The sequence below is a fragment of the Aspergillus aculeatus genome (genome assembly GCF_001890905.1).
Source record: "Aspergillus aculeatus ATCC 16872 unplaced genomic scaffold ASPACscaffold_9, whole genome shotgun sequence".
NCBI lineage: Eukaryota > Fungi > Ascomycota > Eurotiomycetes > Eurotiales > Aspergillaceae > Aspergillus > Aspergillus aculeatus.
In genome coordinates this window covers 1,234,058-1,257,105 of record NW_017962984.1, presented here as the reverse complement: position 1 = coordinate 1,257,105, position 23,048 = coordinate 1,234,058, and the positions used below count along the sequence as shown (strand labels likewise).

At 52.8% G+C, this 23,048-nt stretch overlaps 7 protein-coding genes across 7 annotated transcripts; 3 read left to right on the top strand and 4 right to left on the bottom strand.

Annotated features, from left to right (window-relative positions):
• Positions 1–401: 401 nt before the first annotated feature.
• ASPACDRAFT_44111 (uncharacterized protein) lies at positions 402–1,954 on the bottom strand (the record flags this gene model as incomplete). Its single annotated transcript, XM_020201375.1, has 2 exons — positions 402–1,645; positions 1,798–1,954. The coding sequence occupies 2 exons, from the start codon at positions 1,952–1,954 to the stop codon at positions 402–404; spliced, it is 1,401 nt and encodes a 466-aa protein (XP_020055787.1).
• A 1,346-nt stretch (positions 1,955–3,300) lies between these two features.
• ASPACDRAFT_52797 (putative nucleolin protein Nsr1) lies at positions 3,301–5,006 on the bottom strand (the record flags this gene model as incomplete). Its single annotated transcript, XM_020202659.1, has 3 exons — positions 3,301–3,955; positions 4,011–4,297; positions 4,353–5,006. The coding sequence occupies 3 exons, from the start codon at positions 5,004–5,006 to the stop codon at positions 3,301–3,303; spliced, it is 1,596 nt and encodes a 531-aa protein (XP_020055786.1).
• A 1,071-nt stretch (positions 5,007–6,077) lies between these two features.
• Positions 6,078–8,476, top strand: ASPACDRAFT_79352 (dolichyl-P-Glc:Man(9)GlcNAc(2)-PP-dolichol alpha-1,3-glucosyltransferase ALG6). Its single transcript, XM_020205382.1, has 3 exons — positions 6,078–6,408; positions 6,463–6,625; positions 6,677–8,476. The coding sequence occupies exons 1-3, from the start codon at positions 6,177–6,179 to the stop codon at positions 8,046–8,048; spliced, it is 1,767 nt and encodes a 588-aa protein (XP_020055785.1). The 5' UTR covers positions 6,078–6,176; the 3' UTR covers positions 8,049–8,476.
• Positions 8,477–8,507: 31 nt separating this feature from the next.
• On the bottom strand, positions 8,508–9,111 carry ASPACDRAFT_79351 (copper metallochaperone COX17). The gene is made up of 3 exons (XM_020205381.1): positions 9,042–9,111; positions 8,840–8,898; positions 8,508–8,750 (listed from the first exon to the last, which is right to left on the bottom strand). Exons 1-3 carry the CDS (start codon positions 9,067–9,069, stop codon positions 8,610–8,612), a joined length of 228 nt encoding a protein of 75 aa, XP_020055784.1. The 5' UTR covers positions 9,070–9,111; the 3' UTR covers positions 8,508–8,609.
• A 258-nt stretch (positions 9,112–9,369) lies between these two features.
• Positions 9,370–11,402, top strand: ASPACDRAFT_1870688 (GTPase-activating protein RNA1). The gene has a single exon (XM_020197957.1). The coding sequence runs from the start codon at positions 9,656–9,658 to the stop codon at positions 10,904–10,906; it is 1,251 nt and encodes a 416-aa protein (XP_020055783.1). The 5' UTR covers positions 9,370–9,655; the 3' UTR covers positions 10,907–11,402.
• A 700-nt stretch (positions 11,403–12,102) lies between these two features.
• ASPACDRAFT_120869 (SNG1 family protein) lies at positions 12,103–14,074 on the top strand. Its single transcript, XM_020196382.1, has one exon. The coding sequence runs from the start codon at positions 12,161–12,163 to the stop codon at positions 13,589–13,591; it is 1,431 nt and encodes a 476-aa protein (XP_020055782.1). The 5' UTR covers positions 12,103–12,160; the 3' UTR covers positions 13,592–14,074.
• Positions 14,075–15,180: 1,106 nt separating this feature from the next.
• Positions 15,181–18,518, bottom strand: ASPACDRAFT_1857000 (uncharacterized protein). The gene is made up of 3 exons (XM_020197514.1): positions 17,960–18,518; positions 17,665–17,888; positions 15,181–17,598 (listed from the first exon to the last, which is right to left on the bottom strand). The coding sequence occupies exons 1-3, from the start codon at positions 18,351–18,353 to the stop codon at positions 15,247–15,249; spliced, it is 2,970 nt and encodes a 989-aa protein (XP_020055781.1). The 5' UTR covers positions 18,354–18,518; the 3' UTR covers positions 15,181–15,246.
• Positions 18,519–23,048: the final 4,530 nt, after the last annotated feature.

Genomic DNA, 23,048 nt, shown 5'->3' with positions numbered 1-23,048 from the left:
TTTCTTACTCTTATCGATGGCCGGATAGCTGGGTTATCTTCTTCCATCTAGCATCTTTTCGTCCTTCCTCTTTTATCTTTGTTCAATAGTTCAGTCATATAATAAGTCATGTTATTATCCAAGAGAGGGAATTTGCGGGGGGTATAAACAGTAGAAAGATATCCGATAACACCCAAAACTCCTCAAGTCATCACAACATCCACACCTGAATTTCAACTTGGGGCAACTTTTTCTCTCGTACCCGTACATTCCAACATATAGACCGTGATGAGATGAGAATCAGACCCAAGGGGGACAGAGAAAAACAAAAGTGTGCATTCCACCGTCCATTAACCAAATATTACCATCGCCCGTCATCGTCATGAAGCATATATTCAGATTTTCCAATATGCACGTGTAAATCATGCAATGATGCCTGAGGCGGAAGTTCCTGTTCCCCAGCGGAGTCGTTTCAGACTGCCCTTGACTGCTTCTTGACCGCAGCCGGTGGCTACTCTACCTCCTGATCCGTCGCCCATTGCTCCAATTCCAGTGGTAGCTTCAAGTCGGCCAACTTCGCGGCCCAGTACGTAACCCGCTGAGAAGCTGATGGCGGAGAACAGCACGACAACCCCCGCACTGATCACCCAGGTCATGACCGTCGGGCTAGCTGTGGGAACGGTTTCCACGGTGCTACCTCGCCGAGTCTTCTTGGCTGAATGACTTCGCTCCTTGGATGGACTTGACCGTCTTTTGGCTCGTGGGGGTGCTTGCGGAACGCTCCGCGGAGAGTATGGCAGAGGAGATAGTCCTGAGCGAGGGGACCGGGCTGCTGCTGTTGCGGTGGGATTTGCCCCTGCCATTTCTTCCTCGCAAATATCCCCCATCGCAACCGATTCCGATACCAGGCGGAAAGATGACGGCGCCGGCGCTCGCGAGGGACCTGGCTGGACTGGCTGCGTATCTGACTTGGGGAGGCCTCGAGCGGCCGCAGCGCAGGAAAGTAATGTGGAAAGACTGGCCCGGAGAGCAGCATCGTGATCGGCGTGGTGGGATGGAGAGATCATGTTGTATGGACTGTGCTGGTTGGATGACCTGCGCACAGAGCGGGTGCTGGCTTGTGAATCCCGCCGGGCTCTGATGGCTGTCCGTCGACTGGAATTCGACACCTCACTGGGTTCCGCCTGGTGCCGCCTTTCCATAGGTCTGGTCCATGACGGGTCCTGGGATGCCGGCGGATGAGAAAAGACATTTGGCTGAGGAACAAATGGAGATGAGCTGATGCGCATGCCTAGCGCGGTGGAGTTATCGTCGTCATCCTCATCTGTAGGGACATCGGATGGCAGTGGGGATGGGCCTGTGGGTACCAGAGATGGGTGCGGTCTCTCGGGTGGGCGAGTCATATCTTCAGAGCTGCTGAGCACTTGATCGGATTCACTCTCGCTTTCCTCATATTCATCTTGACTGCTACTGTGTTCGCGGGATGAGTAGTCTACTTGAGCTGTGGTGATGGCTGCAAGTTGTTGTAGCCGTCGTCGTCGACTTCGATGATACCGACCGGGATCTTGCTGCTGGACACGGAGACCGGTTGTGATGATATCGTCGTTGGTGCCTGCGGAGGAGAGGGATGAGGATGACGGCTGAGACGAGACCTCGATCCAGGAATCTATATAGTAACGAAGTGAGTACATGATAATGATAATACTGAATATACATCTAAGTGGCGCAAACTGAAGTTGAACATAGGGATACCAAGGTCTTTGCCGAGTATGCAGGGGCAGAGTAGATATCTGGGGAGGCTGTGAGGCGATGACGTACCTTCTGATCTCGTGGGGTCGCGGGCAGCGGGAGAACGTGACTGATGAGGAAGTAGATGATCGCGCGCCGACTGATGAAGGTCTCGCGTCAGTCGACCGGTTAATCGAGGGTCTTCATGTTGCACCTGACCCAGCAAGTCATAGTGATTTGGTTGCATGATGGAAGATGTAATAGGGAGAAAAGGAGAGGCAGTAGCGAGGAACCAGACAAGGTCCAGACTGGCTGCCAGAGGCAAGGTGAATGATATATGGAGGAATAAAAAAGAAAAGGAGGAAGGAGGGGAGGATGTGAGAGATAAGGAAAGGAAAAAGGAAGAGAAAGAAAGAGTGAGACGTTGAGAAGAAGAACTAAGGAAATGATGATTTAACAGGAGGGAAGAGGAGAAAGAGGAGAGGGATGTTGGGATGGGATGGAGGGATGGAAGGACTGGAAGCGAGATCCACGGGTGATCCTCAGGCCACGGGGACGGCAGGCGGACCGACCAGTGATGGACAGCGATGAGAGGGAGCGGTCAGTCCCAAAGCGCGGGGTTAATGCAGCACCGTATGAGTAAGTAGTGGATGGAGGGAGTGAATGGATTGAATGGATGGAGGGAGGGAGTGATGGAGTGGGTGGAGTGGTTGATATAGAGTTGATCTTATCAAATGTGGGACTAGACACTCCAACGATCACCCGTGACACAGGTTGCAAGGAATCAAAAAGACAAGAAATAAGAATGACGAGAAGAAACACACGACTTGCGCAAGTCTGTGAATGAAGAGGAACGAGGAGAGGAATTGCAAACAAGCATGGGAAGGGAAGGAAAGGAGAGTGAGTAAAGAGAGGGAGGGAGGGAGGAGGAGGAGGAAAACAGCCAAATAGTCAACCCATTCAACCTTCGCAAACAGTCAGTCAGCATCAGCACTACAACTGGAAGTACTGGGATATGAAGAATGGAGAATGGAGCCTGGAGGGGCGGGGAGGGGAACACGAGGCCGCATACTGTGATTGATCATCCGACCGCGCACCGTGACTGGCCCGCTTTGATAGGCCCATCATTGCAGCAGATCTGCCTGATCCACGATGCAGCCCGGCCAGCCAGAAGAGTTGGCAACAACCGAGTGGTGGTGCAATCGAAGCTTGCTGCAGTTGGACAGTTCAAGGTCGCGCGACGGAGACAAAGCCGACCTCGGAGGGGTTCCCTCCCTGCCGCCTACCAGCTCTCTATCAGACAAAGACCACCCTCATGCGCAACCACGGTACAACACGGCAAAGTGGATTTCGTAGCAAACAAACAACAACTGGAAGAATTGAGCAACAAGGATTCATTTTGGTCATGGCCATTCATTAAATTGTTCTATCCTAGATATCACACAAACTATGTTACCGAGGGGGTTATCCTGAAAAAGTAAGGAAATGCAGCAAGAACTTTTAAAACATCCTCCGTGAAAAGAAAAGGAAAAAAAAAAAGAAAACCCAGACAATACCGGTCAAGGCTTGACAAAGATACACCTACGCAGGCACTTAGAAGGTAACCTTAGTTCCCTTGTACTCGGGGATAGAGCCCTTGCCCTTGTTGAAGCCACCGGCACCACCACCGCGACCGCCGAAACCGCCACGGCCACCGCCACGGCCACCGCGACCACCACCACGGCCACCGCCGCCACGGCCACCGAAGCCACCACCGCCGCCGCGGCCACTGAAGCCGCCACGACCACCACCACGGCCACCGCCGTTGTTGTTCTGACGGGGAGTGCTGTAGTCCAGACGGACGGGACGACCCTCAAGCTCGGCTCCGTTGAGCTCGTTGTAGGCCGTGCGAGCCTCATCAACGGAAGAGAACTGAACGTAGCCGAAGCCCTTGGGGCGGCCAGACTCAGGGTCAGTGGGCAGACGGATGCCGACAATGGTACCCGAAGCGCCGAAGAGCTCACCAACGGAGTCCTCGCTGGCACTGAAGGGAAGGTTACCGATGAACAGGGTGTCGCTCTCAGGGCTGGCCTGGTCGCCGAAGTTGCGGGCACGGTTCTCGGCACGGTCGCGGGGAGCACCCTGGTTGTTGGCGGGACGGCCGGTGGCATAGTCGAGGTTGATGGTACGGCCATCAATCTCAGCGCCCTTCTTGGCCTCGTAGGCCTTAGCAGCATCAGCAGCGTTGGTGAACTCAACGTAACCGAAACTAGATTACATGATTAGCGAAGACCCAAATACCAAAGGTGGAATGGGATGCTTACCCGCGAGAGCGGCCAGTCTCACGCTCAGTCATGATGCGGCAGCCAGAAAGCTCACCGAAGCCCTCGAACTCGCGCTGGAGCCACTCCTCATCGACGTTCCAGGACAGGTTGCCGACGAAGAGGTTGGCAGAGGCACCCTCGGCGGGCTCCTCGACCTTGGTCTTCTTGGGGGTAGCGGCGCTCTCGTCCTCAGCCTTGCGCTTCTTGGACTCCTTGGGAGACTCGTCGCTCTCCTCGGACTCAGAGTCGGAGGAGTCGGAATCGGAAGAATCAGAGTCGGAAGACTCCTACGTAACGTTAGCATGAGATGCTTGTCAAGATCGATTGATGGGTGATGCGAACCTTCTCAGCCTTCTTCTCGTCCTCAGACTCGGAGTCAGAGTCGCTGTCGCTGTCGCTGGACTCCTTGGTGGCCTTCTTGGGGGCCTCGTCCTCGGAAGAGGAAGAGTCAGAGTCAGACTCGGACTCAACCTTCTTCTCGGCCTTCTTAGGGGCCTCCTTCTCGGACTCGGACTCGGAGTCAGAATCCTCAGACTCGGAAGACTCAGAGTCGCTGGACTCCTCCTTCTTAGCAACCTTCTTGGTCTCCTTCTTGGCAGGCTTCTCATCCTCGCTCTCGCTCTCGCTCTCGCTGCTGGAGGCATCCTTCATGTCCTCATCGCTGTCAGAGTCAGAGTCGGACTCGGACTCGACCTTCTTAGCAGCCTTCTTGGTCTCCTTCTTAGCGGGCTTCTCATCCTCACTCTCGCTGCTAGAGCTAGAGTCGGAGTCCATCTCCTCATCGCTGTCGGACTCGGAGTCGGAAGACTCAGAGGGAGTAGGCTCCTTCTTCTTCTTGGAAGACTTCTTCTCCTTGGTCACAACAGCCTTGGCAATCTGCTTGCTCTTGGACTTGGGGGACTGAGCAGCCTTGCTCACACCGGCATCCTTGACCTTGCTCAAGGCCTTGTCAACGGGCTTCTCACCCTTCTTGGAAACGGACTTGGTCTTAGACATTTTGAATCTGGAGATAGAAAGAATGGTTGGTTAGTGGGAAGAGGTGAGGAAGGCGGATGGGTCGATATATGAGAGCCCAGGTGGAGACATACCAGATAAAAATGATCACAAAGAAACTTCTTGTGCGGCAAAATTTTCTTGAGTCCCACAAATCACCCGATTTGAGATAAGAACAGCCCACTGATTGCTTTCGCAAATACCCACAGGTAACCCACAACTGACAGTGTTCAAGCCCACACGAGTAAGACAGGAGAAACGCTACTGTCTATGATATGAAACCCACGGAAGTATCCAACAGATCCCACAGAATAGAACGTAGTATGTTACAACCCACAGCCCTCAAGGTAAAAAGCCCACAGGGTGTCTGTTACGGTGTACCTAGTAAGATACAGCTGAGTCAGTCAAGAAGTAAAAGGAGGAGAGTCAAACGGTTGTTTGAATCTCAAAAGAGGAATGAAGATAATGATAAAAGGGATGAAGAGAAGTGAGAGGATGAAGAGTGAAGGGGGGAGGAGAAGAAAAAGAAGAAAATTTCTACTGCTGGGAGCTCCGATAAGGCGGCCGGGGGAAAAAAAATTCGACTAGTCGCAAAACTGGAGACAGGCAGAAAAAATCAACAGGGGCTACCGCCTGCGCTCCTGGTCTTAGTCGAGGTACTCGGACCCACCAGCCACACCGCATGCATCGCTGACTAAGCGCGCCTTGCTCCAGCGCCTGTTGGCCTCGGCCCTTGTCAGACACAGACAACAAAGGGATACAAGATACAAGATAATTGGTGATTTGGTGATCCCTTGCAATATTACAAAAAGAGCTCAATCAGTCTGCTCAGCTTCATGGAAATTGACAGCTTCTGGTGGTTTGAATCAAAAACAAGCCAGTTTCCTACCGTCTCTGTAAAATTGCCAAGGTAGCGAGCTACAGTACCTACTGAGTACGGAGGTAATTCCTAGATCCGCCCACCGCCCTTGTTGAAGCAACAGAGTGTCATTCCCCGGACCTGGTCCACTCCCGTCTGTACCACGTACCATCCCGACTACTGCAGTTCTACCTACTCCTGGCCTTGTTCTTCCCTCTCTGCGTGCACCGTCATTGCACTTGCATTCCAACACAGACGGATTGCATCGGGTCAATGGTATACTTATAGACTCACTCTCGTCTAAGATCGCGGCAATGGCTCCTCCATCCTCTTATCGCCCGCGGAAGAAGAGAAAGTTCCCCTCGTCATACACGGGGTCCAACGACTCTCTCATTGCCGAGTCAGGCGGCAAGTCGTCTCCGGCCTTTCCTCTGGTTTCATTCCTGTGGTCCGCTCGGGCAGGTGTTTCTCAATGGCTTGTTCTCCCTCTTGTTCTGATGGCTGTCGGCCTATTCCGTTGGGCAGTTGGTCTATGGGGGTATTCTGGTACGTCGCATGAGCGTCTCAAACACATTAATCCCGAAGACTAATGGCGACAAGGCTTCCAGGTCCCCCCGATGCACGGTGACTTCGAGGCACAGCGACATTGGATGGAAATTACCACTCATTTGCCCATGGCAAAGTGGTATCTGTATGACCTACAATACTGGGGACTGGACTATCCTCCTCTGACGGCATATCACAGCTGGCTCCTGGGGAAAATGTAAGTGGCTGGAGGTTCAAAATCACCTTCTCTGTGACTAACTTTATATAGTGGAACTGCCATTGACCCGAGCTGGTTCGCTCTTGATAAGTCTCGCGGGCTTGAAGATCCTCTTTTGAAGGTCTTCATGCGCGGTACGGTAGTGGCTTCCGAGTATCTTGTCTTCATCCCGGCCGTGGTCAACTTCCTGCGCCGCTACACTCGGATGCAGAATGTGCCTGTCTGGTCTGCTTCGATTGCGCTTGTCGCAATTCTACTTCAACCTGCGACTATTCTCATCGACCATGGTCATTTCCAGTACAACACGGTGATGCTGGGGCTCGTCGTTGCGAGCTTGGATGCCATCCTGGCGGGACGCATGCTCTGGGCTTGCATCTTCTTCGTGGGCGCCCTCGGCTTCAAGCAAATGGCCCTGTATTATGCCCCCGTCTTGTTCGCCTTCCTCTTGGGCGTGTGCATTTTCCCGAAAATCCGAATTCTCCGCCTTCTTTGCATTGCGCTTGTAACACTCGTGGCATTTGCGGTTCTCTTCGGCCCCTTGGTGATCGGCGCGATCGGTGCAGAGGCACGAGAGATCCTGGCTTCGGCTCCGCAGCCTCCTCTTCTGCAGCAGCTCCCGATCGATCTCGATAAGCATTCCGTGCTCTACGCAGTCGCTTTCCAATTAACGCAGATCATTCATCGTGTGTTCCCGTTTGCCCGGGGTCTGTTCGAGGACAAGGTCGCAAATGCTTGGTGCGCTGTCCATACGTTCTACAAGCTTCATCGTTTTGAAGCCAGTCTCCTTCAGCGCATGTCCCTTGGCGCCACCTTGGGTTCGATCTTGATCCCCTGCATCCTTATCTTCCGCCATCCGCGCGCATCACTTCTGCTCCCCGCACTCTCAAGTGTTGCCTGGGGCTTCTTCTTGTTCTCCTTCCAGGTGCATGAGAAGAGCGTGCTGCTTCCCTTGCTCCCGATGACACTGCTCCTGGCTGGAGACGGGGGTCTCAGCAAGGAAACGCGGGCGTGGGTTGGATGGGCCAACATTCTCGGCACGTGGACCATGTACCCTCTGCTCAAGCGCGACGAGCTCCGCGTGCCCTATTTCGTCATGACCCTGCTCTGGGCCTATCTGATGGGCCTGCCGCCAACCTCGCTCGAGGCCTATCGTAGCCGGGATTCATCCGAGGACAGTGCGGAGCCTCATGTGCTCACCAAACTAGTGCACATCTGCTTCTACCTTGCCATGATCGCATGGCATGTCGTGGAAGCTTTCGTGCCTCCTCCCTCGGACAAACCCGACCTGTGGGTGGTACTGAACGTGCTCATCGGAGCCGGCGGTTTTGGACTGGCCTATCTATGGTGTGTGTGGAAGTTGATCCAGCAGTGCCGGAAGATTGACCAGAAGGTAGCGGAGGAGACTCAGAAGAAGAATCAGTGATCTAAGGTCGACCCATAGAGGCGGTGCCTTCCATATACCATTTGTCATTCTATAGTGATACCCCAGTTTCATTTCCGTGGGCTTGCCATGTGCATGGCTCTGTGACACTAAACATCGTCCATGCCACTTATTGTATGTACACCAAACAAAGAGCAATGATTTGATTTCACTTGCTACTCTTTCAAGGCAGACATTACAACCTTCACAAGTCACTAGCACAACCACAACAAAACATGTACTGCAAAAGGGGAGATGATAATAAAACTACCGCCCAAAGAAAAACATTCGAACAAAGAAAACAAAATCGATCTAATATACAAGACCATAGCAAATCAAAACCCCTCGGAGAAAAAAAAGCCTCCCACAACCCAAACTCCAGGATATGTTGCATGCGCTCTTTCTTCTTCTATGTACTGCACTGTACTGTACCAAAAAAAAAAAAAAAAAAAAAAACAATTAAAACAACCCATTTGTTATACAATCGCTGAGTTGAGGAAGTTCTCCCCAACCCAGAAACATGCCAGCAGAACCCACTCCCTGAGCAACAGCCACGGCGGGGTTCTAGACCTTGAATCCATACCCGGCCATGCAGGCCTTGTACTGATCAATCATCGACTTGCATTCCTGGGTAGGATCGTCGGTCTTGGAGAAGAGCATGCAGTCGTCGCGGGCGGTCTTTTCGGTCTTGCAGACGCAGCAGGGCTGTTTGTGGGGGTTAGATTCTCGGTTTTGGTCTGCATTCGAGGAGAAAGGTGCGGTGGTTTTTCGATAGAGCGGACGCTGCGACTGACCTTGGGCTTCTCTGCCGGGGCGGATTCTGTGGGAGCTGCGGCGGCGGGAGCGCTCTCGGCTGTTTTTGCGCAAACGGAGGTCTTTGTTAGTTTCAATTGTATGTTATGTATGGGTGAGGAGCTGTAGAAAAGGGAAGATTGAAGATTGAAGATTGAAGATTGAAGATTGAAGGACTGCGGATAATCGCGGGAATTGACTTACGCTTGGAGGAACCGAACAACCAGGACATACTGAAGGATGAAGGTTCTGGATCTATGGGCGCAGAATGAGCGACTGAATTGAGGAGGGATTGAAAGAATGCAATGGAGCAAAGAGTGAGTGAGTGGGTAGTCGGACAATTGGCAAGGATGAGGTTAACTAGCTCATTGAGCAGACCGAGAACTGCTGATTAATGTGATAGTTGAAGAAGATGATGCGATGGTCCGGAATGGCGTTGTTGGTCGGTAGGACTTGCCGGAGCGGCGATCGGGGAAAGTTTGCGGGCAACGAGCCGGTTGTCAGGGAAGCAGGGGGAAAAAGGCGGCGGCGGCGGGCGGGCGGGCGCATCATCACACTGCACTCACTGCATTCTGCATTCTTTTGTTCTTTCCCCTTCTTCTCCTTCAATTTCATTATCCTCCCACACCACACACACCACAACAACTTTCATCACATTCATTCCTCCTTTTTTTCTCTTAAACTTTCTTAGTTACTGTTTTGGACAGTGATCTTGCGCTTCCTTACGTCTGTCTTTCTGACGATCCTTTCCATCCATACTTCGACTGTTGACCTTTTTTCAAACCCCTTCCCCCCCCTGAAATTTAATTTACCCCGCCATGGCCCCTCCTAAGGTCTTTTCGCTTGAGGGCAAAGGCCTCAAGCTAGACACCGCTGAGGACATTGAGACTCATATCAAGCCCTTGTTGGAGAGCACCGACTACACTGAGATCCGCTTTGGAGGAAACACTTTGGGGGTCCCCGCCTGCGAGCGCCTCGCCGCCGTGCTGTCTACCCAAAAGAGCCTCGAGGTCGCCGAGCTGGCCGACATCTTCACCTCGCGTCTGCTGAGCGAGATCCCCGACGCTCTGACCTTCCTCCTGAACGCCCTTCTTGAGATCTCCACCCTCCACACCGTTAACCTGTCCGACAATGCCTTCGGTGCCAACACTCAGAAGCCCCTCGTCGACTTCCTCGCCCGCCACGTGCCCCTCCGCCACCTGATCCTGAACAACAACGGCATGGGCCCCGAGGCCGGCTCCAACATCGCCAAGGCCCTCACTGAACTCGCTGAGCGCAAGGAGGAGGCTCGCAAGGCTGGCAAGGAAGTGTCTCTCCTGGAGAGCATTGTCTGCGGTCGGAACCGCCTGGAGAACGGCAGTATGGCTGCCTGGGCACGTGCCTACGAGGTGCACGCTGCCGGCATGCGCTCCGTGAAGATGACCCAGAACGGTATCCGCCAAGAAGGTATCTCTTTGCTGCTGAAGGAGGGCCTTAGCCACTGTAAGGCTCTGGAGGTCGTCGATCTCCAGGACAACACTTTCACCGTTATGGGTTCGACCGCTCTGGCCGGTGTTCTGGGCAACTGGGCCTCTCTTCGCGAGCTGGGTGTCAGCGACTGCTTGCTCTCGGGCCGTGGTGGTGTCAAGGTTGCCCAGGCCCTGGCTGAGGGTAAGAACGAGAAGGTGCAGACGTTGCGTCTTCAGTACAACGAAATCACGGCCGAGGGTGTCAAGCAGTTTCTCTTTGCGACCAAGTCTGGTCTCCCCGCTCTGCGCCGTATCGAGCTGAATGGTAACATCTTCATGGAGGATGATGACAATGTGACCGAGCTGCGCGAGATCCTTGAGGCTCGCAAGGAAGAGCACGGCTCCGATGAGGACCCTGAGGAGATGTGGGGCGTTGACGAGCTGGACGAGCTTGAGGAGGAGGAGAGCGAAGAGGAAGAAGAAGAGGAGGAGGAGGAAGAAGAGGAGAAGGCCGAGAAGCTTCTCAAGGACACCGATCTCGCTGAGAACGAGAAGGTCGCCCAAAAAGAAGACAAGGATGTCGACCAGCTGGCCAGCCTTTTGGGCAAGACTGGTCTGTAAAGTCGGACAGTTGTTCAGCCTTCCACCTACCCTTCTCGCTCCCCATACTGACACACTATACACACATCCTCCGTTTTTGTCGCATATCCAACCCATACCAGTCAGTGAATCGGCAGTGACTTTTCCCGGTGCCGGGAACCCGACGCATGCCGTCCCGACTATGACACGGTGCAAATCAGCATCGCCTCGTCATGTCCAGCAGGAACTTAGCATGGAGGATCTTATCCTCGACATACCCATCTAGTCGACACGCCTGTTGGAGGTTGCCCGAGCAATCCTCAACCGTGAGGCCTGCCACAGATCACCTGACGCACATCTTGGATAGCATATTGCCCCAACCTTTTCTTGCTTTGATGTTGCCACCACACAGCTTATACCCGTTGGAGAGCATTAGACCTAGACAAGAATTTTAGTCACAGCTAAAGATTCCATGTGTTATTGCCCTTATGATGTATATAAGAGTTCGATGAATAAGAAGACTATCTGATGCGATCATTTGTGTTCCAGCGCCAGTATAGATATGGCTTAACCTTCCTTCATCAGGACCTGTTCCCCTCTCAGAAGTTTTATTATCCTCCTGATGTTGGCGTATGAGTGCCACGACTTGTGAGTGCTCCATTTGACTTCTCCGGGGCTGTTCCTCGCTGTTCCTCATGAAAATCGACATCGGCGTTGCGAGGTCTCAGCTTGAGTGTTATGCCGCTCAAAGCGATGATACTGCACCACTGCCAGGTATCTTACAGTCTGCGTGTTGGAACGAACAGGAAACATTTGGTCTCTTTCATAGCTCCTTTCGAAGCAGAAAGCGGTGAGACCTGCCTGGTAGCTGGGTTAGTCTGCCACCGCTCCGCATTGACTTAACAGTGCCAAAACACTCCTGTAGATAGGGGTCCACGATATTTTCCCGGGATCTCGCTCATTATACCGGACTAGATCAGGGAATAGGCTGCCCGCTCCTTGGGACTTTCCTTCCAATCACAGGCTGATCTGCATCTATAAAAAGGTTAAGGTTGAGGCTCTGACTTTGCCTGCTCGGTCTCTGCAACGGCCTTTCCGCTTAGTCATCGGGTATCGGTGGGTCTCCGCCTCCCGAAACCGAACTATAGCCATCAGGGTCGCCCCCCTAACGAGCTTGGCTGAAATGGAATAAATAGTGCCCATGATCTCTCAGCGTGAAGAGCTCCTGTGCTTTGAACCTAGCAAGGAACAGCTTGGTGCTGAAGGCTGGACAGCCTGCAACCTGAAGATACGAACATGAGCACTCCGCCGGCGCGGTCCTCTCACCAGGATGACTGGAGACAGCACTGGAAGAGCTTCCTTGGAGCAGTGGGGATGAGCTTTCTGCTTCTACAGCTTCTCTTCCTGGGCAATATGTCCTACCTGTACGGGACGCAGTATCGAGACAGCGAACGAATCCATCAATTGAAGCTCCTGTACGTCGATTTCGACGGGGACATCATCGGCCAATCCGTCCTCGACGCATACGGAGCCCTGCAGGGCGCGACCTTCCCTACTTTACACCAGGCATCCACTGAGGACTTTTCATCTAGTCATGATGTGCACAACGCCGTCTGCCACGGGGACTACTGGGGGGCCATCTACACCAACGCGGGGGCCACCGCGCGGCTGGCAGCATCACTGTCTGGGGACGCAGACAGCGGCAGCAGCAGCAACACCACCGCATCCACCGCGCTGACCTACGTCTGGAACGGAGCACGGTACCCAGCGTTCGCGCAAAGCGCCATCTACTCCAACCTCCTCACGCTGATCGAAGCGACGCGGTCGACGTACTACGCGCGCAACGCGTCCAACGTCCTCCAAACCCTCCTCGCCTCATCAGCATCAACCTCAACCGCACTAACCGCCTTCCTCGACCCCATCACCGCCACGGAACACAACATCAAAGCCACCGCGCAAGGCGGGCGGGTCCTGTACAACACCGTCTCGATCATCATGCCGATCATCCAGCAATTCTTCTTCATGATGGCGCTGAACGGGCTGTCGGCGCAGTTCCAGCTGTTCACGCGGCTGACGCCGCGCGCCAACGGCCTGCTGCGGCTGTGCATCTCCGGATGCTATACCTTCGTGGGCGCCCTGTGCATGGTCGGCTACATCTGGGCCTTCCGCGAGTCGTGGGCCGTCTCGGCCGGCCAGTTCGTGCTCTGCTGGATGGCCGTCTGGCTGTACATGCACATCAACTTCCAGATCGTGGACGTGCTGACCACCTACGTGCCCATGCAGTTCATGCCCTTCTGCATCCTGACCTGGGCGGTCCTCAACGTCGCCAGCACGGTCAGCCCCTTCGAGATGCAACCGGGCTTCTTCCGGTGGGCGTACGCCCTCCCCGCGCACGAGCTGTACCAGGTGCTCGTGCAGATCTGGAGCGACGGGTGCGAGAATCAGTTGCGCACCGCGTTGCCCGTCTTGTTCTCGTGGTGGGTCGTCGGGGCGGGGACGGCCATCGTCGCGACGCATCGGAGGTGTCGGGTTGCTGCTGCTGCTGCTGCCGCGGTTGGTCATGAGAAGAGTCTCCAGGGTAGCATGGTGGATGGAAAGGCGGAGTCTGTGCGGACAGGGTCGAGCACGCAGGAATCTTGCCCAGTCGTGAGACGGAGAGACGGAATACCATTGAGATGGAGCGGTTGGAGAGTGCGGCGTATGGGCCGCGGTATCCCGCTCCGTTGATGAACGGGGATGGAGGGAGATAGATTATCAGGGGTGTCTTTCGTCTTGAATTGATTTGCGTTAAGTTTGTAGTATCCTCTAACGTTCTTCGAGCTTGTCGGACAGGTCGCACATATTAAATGGCATATCTAGCAAGGTTAGCTGGATCGAAAGACAATCGTAGCTATCCCAACTTTCCTATGAGAACCGGCGGAGGAAGCAGATTCTCCATGGTGGTTGATGACCAATTAGTAGTGAGTTTCATCACGCGTGATCATAGTGCGCACACACACGCTGCTCTTTTGAGGTTTGTCCCCCCACTCACCCCAACACTGGATATCATCGACACTCTGCACAGAAGCAAGCACCGGGATCTGTGGTCATCGTCAGTTGCAGTCGTTATTCGCATGGATTGTATGCTGATTCTGAAGCTGTCTTTGAGAGACCCTGCACCGTTATGTTGCATAGATCTCCATCAATCGAAGGGGAGTGACTGACTTGGTCAAAGTCAGACAGGTTGAATGGACAGAGGAGAGAGGCATCGATCACATGATACCTAACTCGGAGTTCCAACTTCAAAAGGTAGGTTGTACACCACTGTTTCCAAAACAGCACTCCCACTGGACTGTCAGGATCTGATCATCTGTAGAGAACAGAGCCCTATACTACACGTAGAGCCATATACCAATCCTCCCCTCCCTCCCTTTCCCCCCTCCTTCTAAGCTTGCTTGCTGGAAAGATACATACAAGCTACAGCCATTCACGACGACTGCAAAGCTACTAGGTAATCCACATCCACCTCAGGAACAAACCCATCAGGACAGGGGTGGGGTTCCAACTTCAAGATGTAGGATACCTCTCCTACCACAACAAAAGATCAGTCTACGTACAGTAAGAACCCTTTGCCTGGATCTAACCATACACATCACATTCCAAGCCATAAGTTTTTTGGGTACCTTGGGGGGCGTTTACTTTGCAGCCACGTTTCATAGAATCAATACTCAAGGTTTGCATGTTTCGTGATGTAGGAAGTTCACACAAACTCACACACATCAGGTAAAACGAAAGGAAGAGAAAAGACGGGCTTGGCTGAATGAAACCCTGAAACCGGGACTCGACCCGAGTAACCGTAAACCCGTAGTGAAGCAGCTTGTTGACCACAATAATTGTGAAATTTGCCCCTGGTGGAAATTGCTCCACCGGGCCGAATGGACGCTTCTTGGCTGGAACAATTAAGCGCAACCGGTGAAGCTCCGAGTTAACGGCCGGGTAGAAGTGGGCAAGGGAAGGAAGAGCTCTTGGCTCGGTTGAGACGATCGGCAATTTAGGTCGGAAAAGTTTTTTCTTCGATGGTTGTTGTGCGGAGAAGACGGAGAGTAGAGAAGACGGAGAGTAGAGGAAATTCTGGAAGTTCAAAACCACAAAAGAAAAAAAGAAAAAGAAGTATTGAATAGGTGACCCTTGATTGACTAAATTTACCACTATTAATGACATACATACATGTAAAATAGAAGAGAAATTGGCTCTAATAAAAGAGACAACAGGTAATAAGAAAAAAAAAAGTACTATAATACGGGGTAAAATGAGCAAGCCGGAGGAGTAGGGTTCCAGCTCATGCATGTATGCGTAGCAAGTGTGAGCCAGCGGGGATGGTATTATGAAACGCAATCAAGCGTTTAGTCCTCCTCCTCAACCTCGGCGCGAGTGCCCAGGACGAAGCGGGACTTGCCGTGCGAGTCCTGCTCGTGCTCAATGGCGAGCTTGGAGAGGTGGCCAAGCAGGTTCTCAATCTGGGTGTCGGCGCGGGAGCGGTTCTTGCGGCCAAGGTTGTCCAACCAGGGGACAATGGTAAGGAGGTAGTAGACGACGGCAATGATGACGGTAACACCAATGGAGTAGGCCCAGATGACAACGACGGTAACAATGTCGACGTCGCCGTTGACGGAGAAGTCGGCGCTGTCGTGGGGGTGGGTCTGCTCGAAATCGCCGGAGAGCCAGCCGAAGACACAGAAGAGGGTGGCGAGCACATCGACAACGAAGATGGCACCAACCAGCTGCCACGAGGGCCAGGTCTTACCACCACGAGTGACGAAGATAAGCCAGTTCTCAGTAAGGGCAACCTCAAGGAAGAGGATCTCCTGGGGAGAACCGAAGTTCTGGATGATACCACCGTTGTCAAGGAAGAGGGAGGCACGGATGATCCAGGTGGCGGCAGCGAGCAAGATACCAAGAACAACGGAGATAACCCAGATCTTGGGCAACTGCCACTCGACGGGGCGCTGCTCAAAGTGAGCGTTGTCGTAGGCGACGGCGATGGTAGCCAAATCAGCGAACAGGGCAATGAAGACAATAAGATCGGCACGCATGGTCTCCTCAATGATGATCATGGACGTAACGAGGTAGATCTCAAGGTGGAGACAGAGAGCAATACGGTACTGAATGTAAGCCTTCATACGCTGGAAGATCTGACGGGCAAGCTTGATAGCATCGACAATGGTGCTGAGACCGGGGGCAAGGAAGACAATATCAGCAGCAGCCTGGGCAGCTTCGGTGGATCCCTCGACAGCGATACCACAGTCAGCCTTCTTGAGGGAAGGAGCATCGTTAACACCGTCACCAGTCATGGCAGTCAAGTGACCACGCTGCTGGAGCATCTCGACGACCTGGTACTTGTGCTCGGGGAAGACCTCAGCGAAACCATCAGCCTTCTCGACAAGATCGTGCTGAGCAGAGCCAGCAAGACCACCGTGGATCAGCTTCTCGGAATCGTAGACCTTGGTGCTCAGGGCAAGCATCTTGCAGGTTTCCTTGGCGATAGCAAGAGCATCACCAGTCAACATCTTAACGGACAGACCAAGGTGCTGGGCCTCAGCGATGGTGTGGGCAGTATCCTCACGAGGGGGGTCGAACATGGGGTACATGCCGAGCAATTGCCAGGGCTCACCCTCCTTCTGGACGGCAACACCAAGGGAACGGAAACCACGGCGAGCGAACTCAGCGGCCTTCTCACGGAACTTATCAGCCTCATCCTCGGAGCACTGAGACATGGCAAGGATGGCCTTGGGAGCACCCTTGGCGCAGACGTAGCGGACACCGTCGCAGGTACAGATGGTGGTAATGCGCTTGGAGACGGGGTCGAAGGGAGTGTACTTCTCGGTAACCCAGTTGCGGGCGAGAATCTCACGAGCCTTGGGGTAACGGCGGAGGGTCAGGATAGTGACCTTGTCAATGGGGTCCAAGTTCTTGATGTTGTGGTTGGAGGCGATAGCAGCGACAGCCATCATCCAGTTAACATCAACACCCTCGTTGACGTAGGGCTCGCGGATGGAAAGCTGGTTGGCAGTAAGGGTACCAGTCTTGTCAGAGCAAAGGATGTCGACACCAGCAAGGGACTCGATGGCAGTGAGCTTCTGGACGATAGCCTTCTGCTCGGCCAGGTAGGCAGCACCGACAGCGAGGGTAGTGGTAGTGACGACGGGGAGACCGACGGGAACACCGATGATCAGGAGAATCAGGGTGTAGTGGAGAAGGTTGTTGTCAGAGTTCTCGGGAGTAGCGATCTTGAGGTGACGGTAGAAACCACCGATCCAGGCAGCGAGAATCCAGAACATGACGAGAACCAGGAGGGAGGTACCGATGTTGTCCATGACAGCCTTGAAGTGACCCTGGTCCTTAGCACCCTGGACGAGGGCAGCAGTCTTACCGACGAAAGACTGCTTGGCGGTAGCGGTGACGATGGCGTAGGCCTTTCCACGCTTGCAACCAGTGGTGTAGTAGCAGGTGTCGGCCATGTACTTGTCGACGGCCAGAGACTCACCAGTGATGGCGGACTGGTCAACGGCGATGAGGGAGACACCGGCACGAGCCTCGATGCCACCATCCTCGTCGTCCTCGTCCTCCTTCTCCTTAAGAGTGTCATCGCCAACGGTGGCGAGGTACTCCTTGTAGGTCTCGAAGTTCTCGGGCTTGGAGTAGTCGCAGATAAGACGGATATCAGCAGGGACGATAGTACCCTCCTCAACGACGACCTATAGATTCGAACCAAATTAGTTTGCAACTCACACGATGATTGGAGACTGAGGGGGGGACCGTACAATATCACCAGCAACCAGTTCACGGGCAAGGATTTCCTGCTCCTGTCCATCACGGATAACAACAGCCTTCATAGCGATATCACCCTTGAGCGAAGCGACGACATCGGCGGCCTGCTTCTCCTGGTACCAACCGACAACAGCGTTAAGCATAAGAATACCAATAATGACACCAAGATCGATCCAGTCACGAAGACCGGCAGCGAGCAAGACAGCAAGTTCCATAACTATGACGCAGGCGCGAATTAGTTTTTGAGGCCGTTGAAACGTCAGCGAACGGAATCGATGAGCGACTCACCATAAAGAATAGGACCACGGAAGTAACCAATGAACTGGACGAAGAAGTTGGTCTTCTCGGTGGTCAACTCGTTCCAACCAGTTCTCTTGCGACGAGCATCGATGTCGCTGGAGCGCAGACCGGCGCGCATGTCGGTCTCGAGCCAGTCATCGGGGCAGACGAAGCCATCTTCAGCACCATCGGTCTTCTTGCCGAAGAGAGAGAAGCCCTTCTTCTTGTCCTTGCCGGTGCTGAGAGCACCAGCGCTGGAAGTCGAACCACGGCGCTTGCCCTGGGCAGTCGAGATGTAACGGTTCAAAGCAGCATATTCCTCAAGACCTTCACCACCTTCGTGATTGCGAGAATGGTCACCATTCTCCACGTCGGGAGCATAGGAGATTCTCCGCTCCGCCATTGTTGCTTCTCGGCTCACACAGCCTAGGGACCCAACGATATGAGCAGATGCAAACGAGGAATGACAGGGATGGCAAGAGTCGGATGATCCTATAGAGGAGAAAGAGAAGAGAGGGGGATGGAAGGGAGGGAGAATGTACTCTTTAATATTCTGGGGGAGGGTGGGTTTGCGATTGCACGGGACCAGGACAAACACGTCTTGTTCTCTAAGCTCCAACGGGCGGGCGACCTTCCCTGTGCGTAAGCCCACTTTTTTTTTTGTTTCTTTTTTTTGGGTCGAATTTTGCCTTTGCCTTCCTAGATTTTTCTAAATTTTGTCGATTATTTTCCCGGTTCCGTTTTTGTACTAAGTAAGTTTAGTTTTTTTTTTGTTATTTTATTTTTTCTCTCACTTTCGCCTTTCATTTTAATTTTTCTTTACCCTTTTGATTTTAGCCTTCTTGGTTCTAGTTCTTGGCCGGGAACAGTAGCCACTAAGACCACTACTACGAGTACTACTGAGTTGATCGAAAGTTCGCTGTCCCTGGTAAGGTAAGGTTTTTCCCAACTGGGTCTCCAATTTCGCCTCACACTCACTCACTTTCCACGCTTAACGGCACGCATCGGTAGGAAGTTGAATGCCGACCGAGGTCAATTCTTCGACAAATTTGCCTACCCAGTCAGTCAGTACCAGTACCAGTACCAGTACCAGTAGTACCCTTCTCTTCCATTGCCCTCTCTAACCTTCTTCTTCTTCACTTTCCCCAGTACCAATTGCCAGTACCAGTGGGGAATCAAGTTTGCCCCTTCGAGTCTAGTCCTGGGCGATAGAAACAAAAACTCTGACCTTTTACGCCCGTCGTCTATTATCTCTCACGCACGCACTCTATCTCTCTCTTCCCCCCCGTGACCGGCATACCTGTGCCGAGTTTGCCTCCACCCTCCCACTGTTCCTATCGCTTCATCCCAGCTTACGTGAAGTCCGAGGGGATAGGTGAATAGTAAACTCTTCTCGGGCTTACCGTCCCAATACCATCCGAGAGTCTTGCCTTCCCGCGCTCCCCATACTTTTGGCTGGGGTCATCTGGTATGCATATGGTAATAATACTGCCGTACTGAACGGTTCTGCGGGCCAAGGTCGGCCTCGCAGGTACAGACGCGGGCGTCGTAGTAGGCTATGCTTCCCATTGGGCTAGGGTGCGTGGACAGAACAACGCACACTGGGCTGGCACACTCAACACACACAAGAAAAAAGGAAATTCCGTACGGGTACGGGCTGTACCGACAGGAACCACCTTCAGCGCAGCCAGCCAGCCCTTCTTGCCGCGTGCGGGTTGTTCGTTCTGTACAGTACATACATAGTGTAGTCGTAGTAGTACTCCAGTGTGGCCCTCGTTAATTTTCCCTCTCTTTCTTGTTGGCTTGTCTTGTCTTTGCTGTTCCCATCTCTACTACTGTCTCTGCGTATGTTTCTCTTTTACTATGCGCGATTTTCTCTCTCGTCTCTCTCTAGTCCTCCTCAGTCCGTCCGTCACCAGTAAAGGACTAGAGGGGAAACCGCACACATTTGATGATGGTAATAATTATCATCTCATCGAAACGCTATCTCCTAGGAGCTTACTACTTGCTAGACTACGGTGTATAGCATCAACCGAAATCAGCGTTATGATTGGCATTCACCCTTGAATGTAATAATTAGACATAATGTACATCCCTCTCTCCCTATGCGCTTTTGTGCAGGCATCATGACATCGGGACAAGAAGGGCTCCATAGTCCTGTCGTTCCCTTGCAGCAGGGGATGAAAGTGAAGGACAAAGACATACAGAGAGAGTATGTGTGTGTCTACGGAGTACTGCGTAGAGAGAGACAGGAACAAGAAACATACAAAACAAACAACCCGAGTCAGCCAGAGCAGCTACAGGAAATGCCCCGAGGGGCTTCTTACTACGTATACACCCAAACCACGGAGTACTCATACTACTGTAACCACGCTTCAGCTGGAAATACCTCCTCCTCCCTCTTCCATTTCTGGACGGCACTCTAAATACCACGGCACCATACACTGCAGTGACTGCACTCGCTCAGGGCCGTCCTACCCGATCTTGGGGGACCACGAGCTGAAGCCAAACGGGGAACGCAAGGGGGGGCGGTTCCAAGAACTCAGACGATACCAATTCCGGCCATGCAGGGCCAAAACAGCCAAAACCGCCCAAACAATTTACGGTCCGTGAGCTCTACCTTCGACGATGATGATGCTCATCTCCCACTTATCATGCCCCCCCTCCGATGAAATTAGATTGACATCATCATGGGCAAGTTTGATGAACAATGGTCCCATACCAATGATTCCGCCTGTCTGGCACTCATTCTTCATCACCTTCTTTTCTTTCTGACATCGTCGTTCGTGATGTTTCCGGGGGAGAAGAAAGGGGGGCGGATGTCCAGGTTTGATGATGAAGGCGGAATTGAGTGTCAGGGACAACCACGATTCGAATAATGCACACCCACCGACAACACATGGAGACGGGATTGCATCTCATGTCGACCAACCCATATCGTTATGTCATCGGGATTATTATGTCTGGCCCATCATTCGTTATCAATGGCTATTACAAGTTTGAATCACCTCGCGTTATCTTCCGACTACGCACCAGTCGGACTTGTCCCCACGTCCCCCCCTCCCTTCCTTCTCCAGGGCTAGCTAGTTCTATTGAGTCCACCATCCCACAATCGGCTTTTCCGCTTCCTTCAAGAACGGAGAAGATGCGTACAGCAGCAGGTTTTCTCGTCTCGGTTCCCGTCTACTCACACCCTACCGTAAACACTCAGAGATGCCTCACGCACGCCAACATGAGAACGAGAAGGCGATCGGCCACCAAGCTGCCTGCCTTTCCCTCATCCAACCTAATGATTATGGGAGCGTGTGACGATTGGGGCGTTTTGCTCTCGCTCTCCACTTCATCTCTAAATTGGCATTAACCTCGAACTGCCAATCGTATCCTGCCCGCCCTGATTGAGTTTCATGCAATTCCTTCTTGGTCGTGGGGATGGGGGGAAGGGGAACTCGGGGCCCGACCCCATCGTCATCCTGACATGCTAATGGCTGAGATGGTCGGGATACGACTCCGCCCGACCTTCTCTAATCATGAACATGAGCACTAGAGTATCAATGTAGCTCTGTAGCACTGGATTCAGCTATGTAGCTATTAATATGCACTTACTACTATAATCACTACCATTGAGACACCACCGTCGTCATCATAATAGTCTTCTACGATGCTCACAAGATTATGAGGTAGGTAGCAATCTAGTGGCGGAGAGATGATGCCGCCGTCGACCTCACGATCTGACTAGTACGGAGACGAGAACCCGAATCTCTTTCCAATCCTTCAGGCAAATAATGAGCGCACATAGCATTAGTACTAGTCAATCGGTAGACCACGAAACAGTGAAGCTAAGTCATCGTCCATTATCATCGTAGCAATCGTCATTTTTTGGCCACCCGGTGACTACATCATTGTTGTCGCGTGCGTTGAGTACATACTGTACGCGCACTGGACTACAGGACTACATACATAGGTGGGCGTGCAGTTGTCGATTACTTATCTGATAGACCTCATTCCAGATCACTGATCGAACACTGGCAAGCTGCCGCCCTCGGCGCAAAGCTACCTAGTTGATAGACAGCCCATGTGTTGTGTATCTCATTTGCCGGTCCGCTATTTCTCTTTTGGGACTTTTGTCCTGATCTCGTCTCGTACGACGCCCACCTGGTTGACAGGTTGTCTCTCGATTGGAGTACAGAACCGAACATGTATGCATGCATGCATGACCACGACTTGCCCTTTATCGTCTAGATAGTGTAGTTGATATGTGATGGATGTTGAGTGATGGAAAGAGGAAGAAGCCTGGTCTAGCTAGCCAAAAACCCCCGGTCTTGGCCCAGCAGTATACCTACCCTACCACAACAACAAAATATATACATCCTACATATAACACATCTCAAAGGCCTACACAACAAAGAACGGTTAACAAGGTCAAATGACTACATCGGTCAGTCGGAATGGGTATTCAGAACGAGTAAAAAGCAAATCTCCCCTGGAAATTATCATCTACCCAAGATAACCGAAGAGACCGACCGCCATCAGCGACCACAGCAGTGAAGTTTAACCAACCGCCAGATATTTTCCAATTGGAGAGTTCAGATGGGATCCCGTCTGATCGCCTCTTTGCCTTCCTGCATGCATGGCATACTACGGAGAACCGAGACGACAGCAACAGCACCACCACCACCACCACCACCACCATCACCACGTAGCCGCCCGCACGGGATGCTTCTCCGCCTCTCATCCCTCACCCTCGCCCTCGTCCTCCTCCAGATCGTGATGATCGAGGAAACTCTCCAGTTTTCTAGTGTTGTTCTTCCTTATCGACCGACTGACCGACCAACCAAGCGACCGCTTCTCTAGACCACGGGTCACCAACCGACTCAATCCCAGTCAAGCAAGGGTGAACTTTTTGGTCCACCGAATGAAAAGCCCATTACATCCATCTAGACCGGCCATGAAGATCCCTACAATGGCTACCGACCTACCTGACTTGGTCGGAGGCAAGCTTCCCTTCCCCTCGCGCATAAGGCTTGTCTTAGAGTGTTGTGTTGTAGTTTGAGCACAGTATGTAGTCTTCATGCCAAGCAAGCAAGCCTCACCCACACTC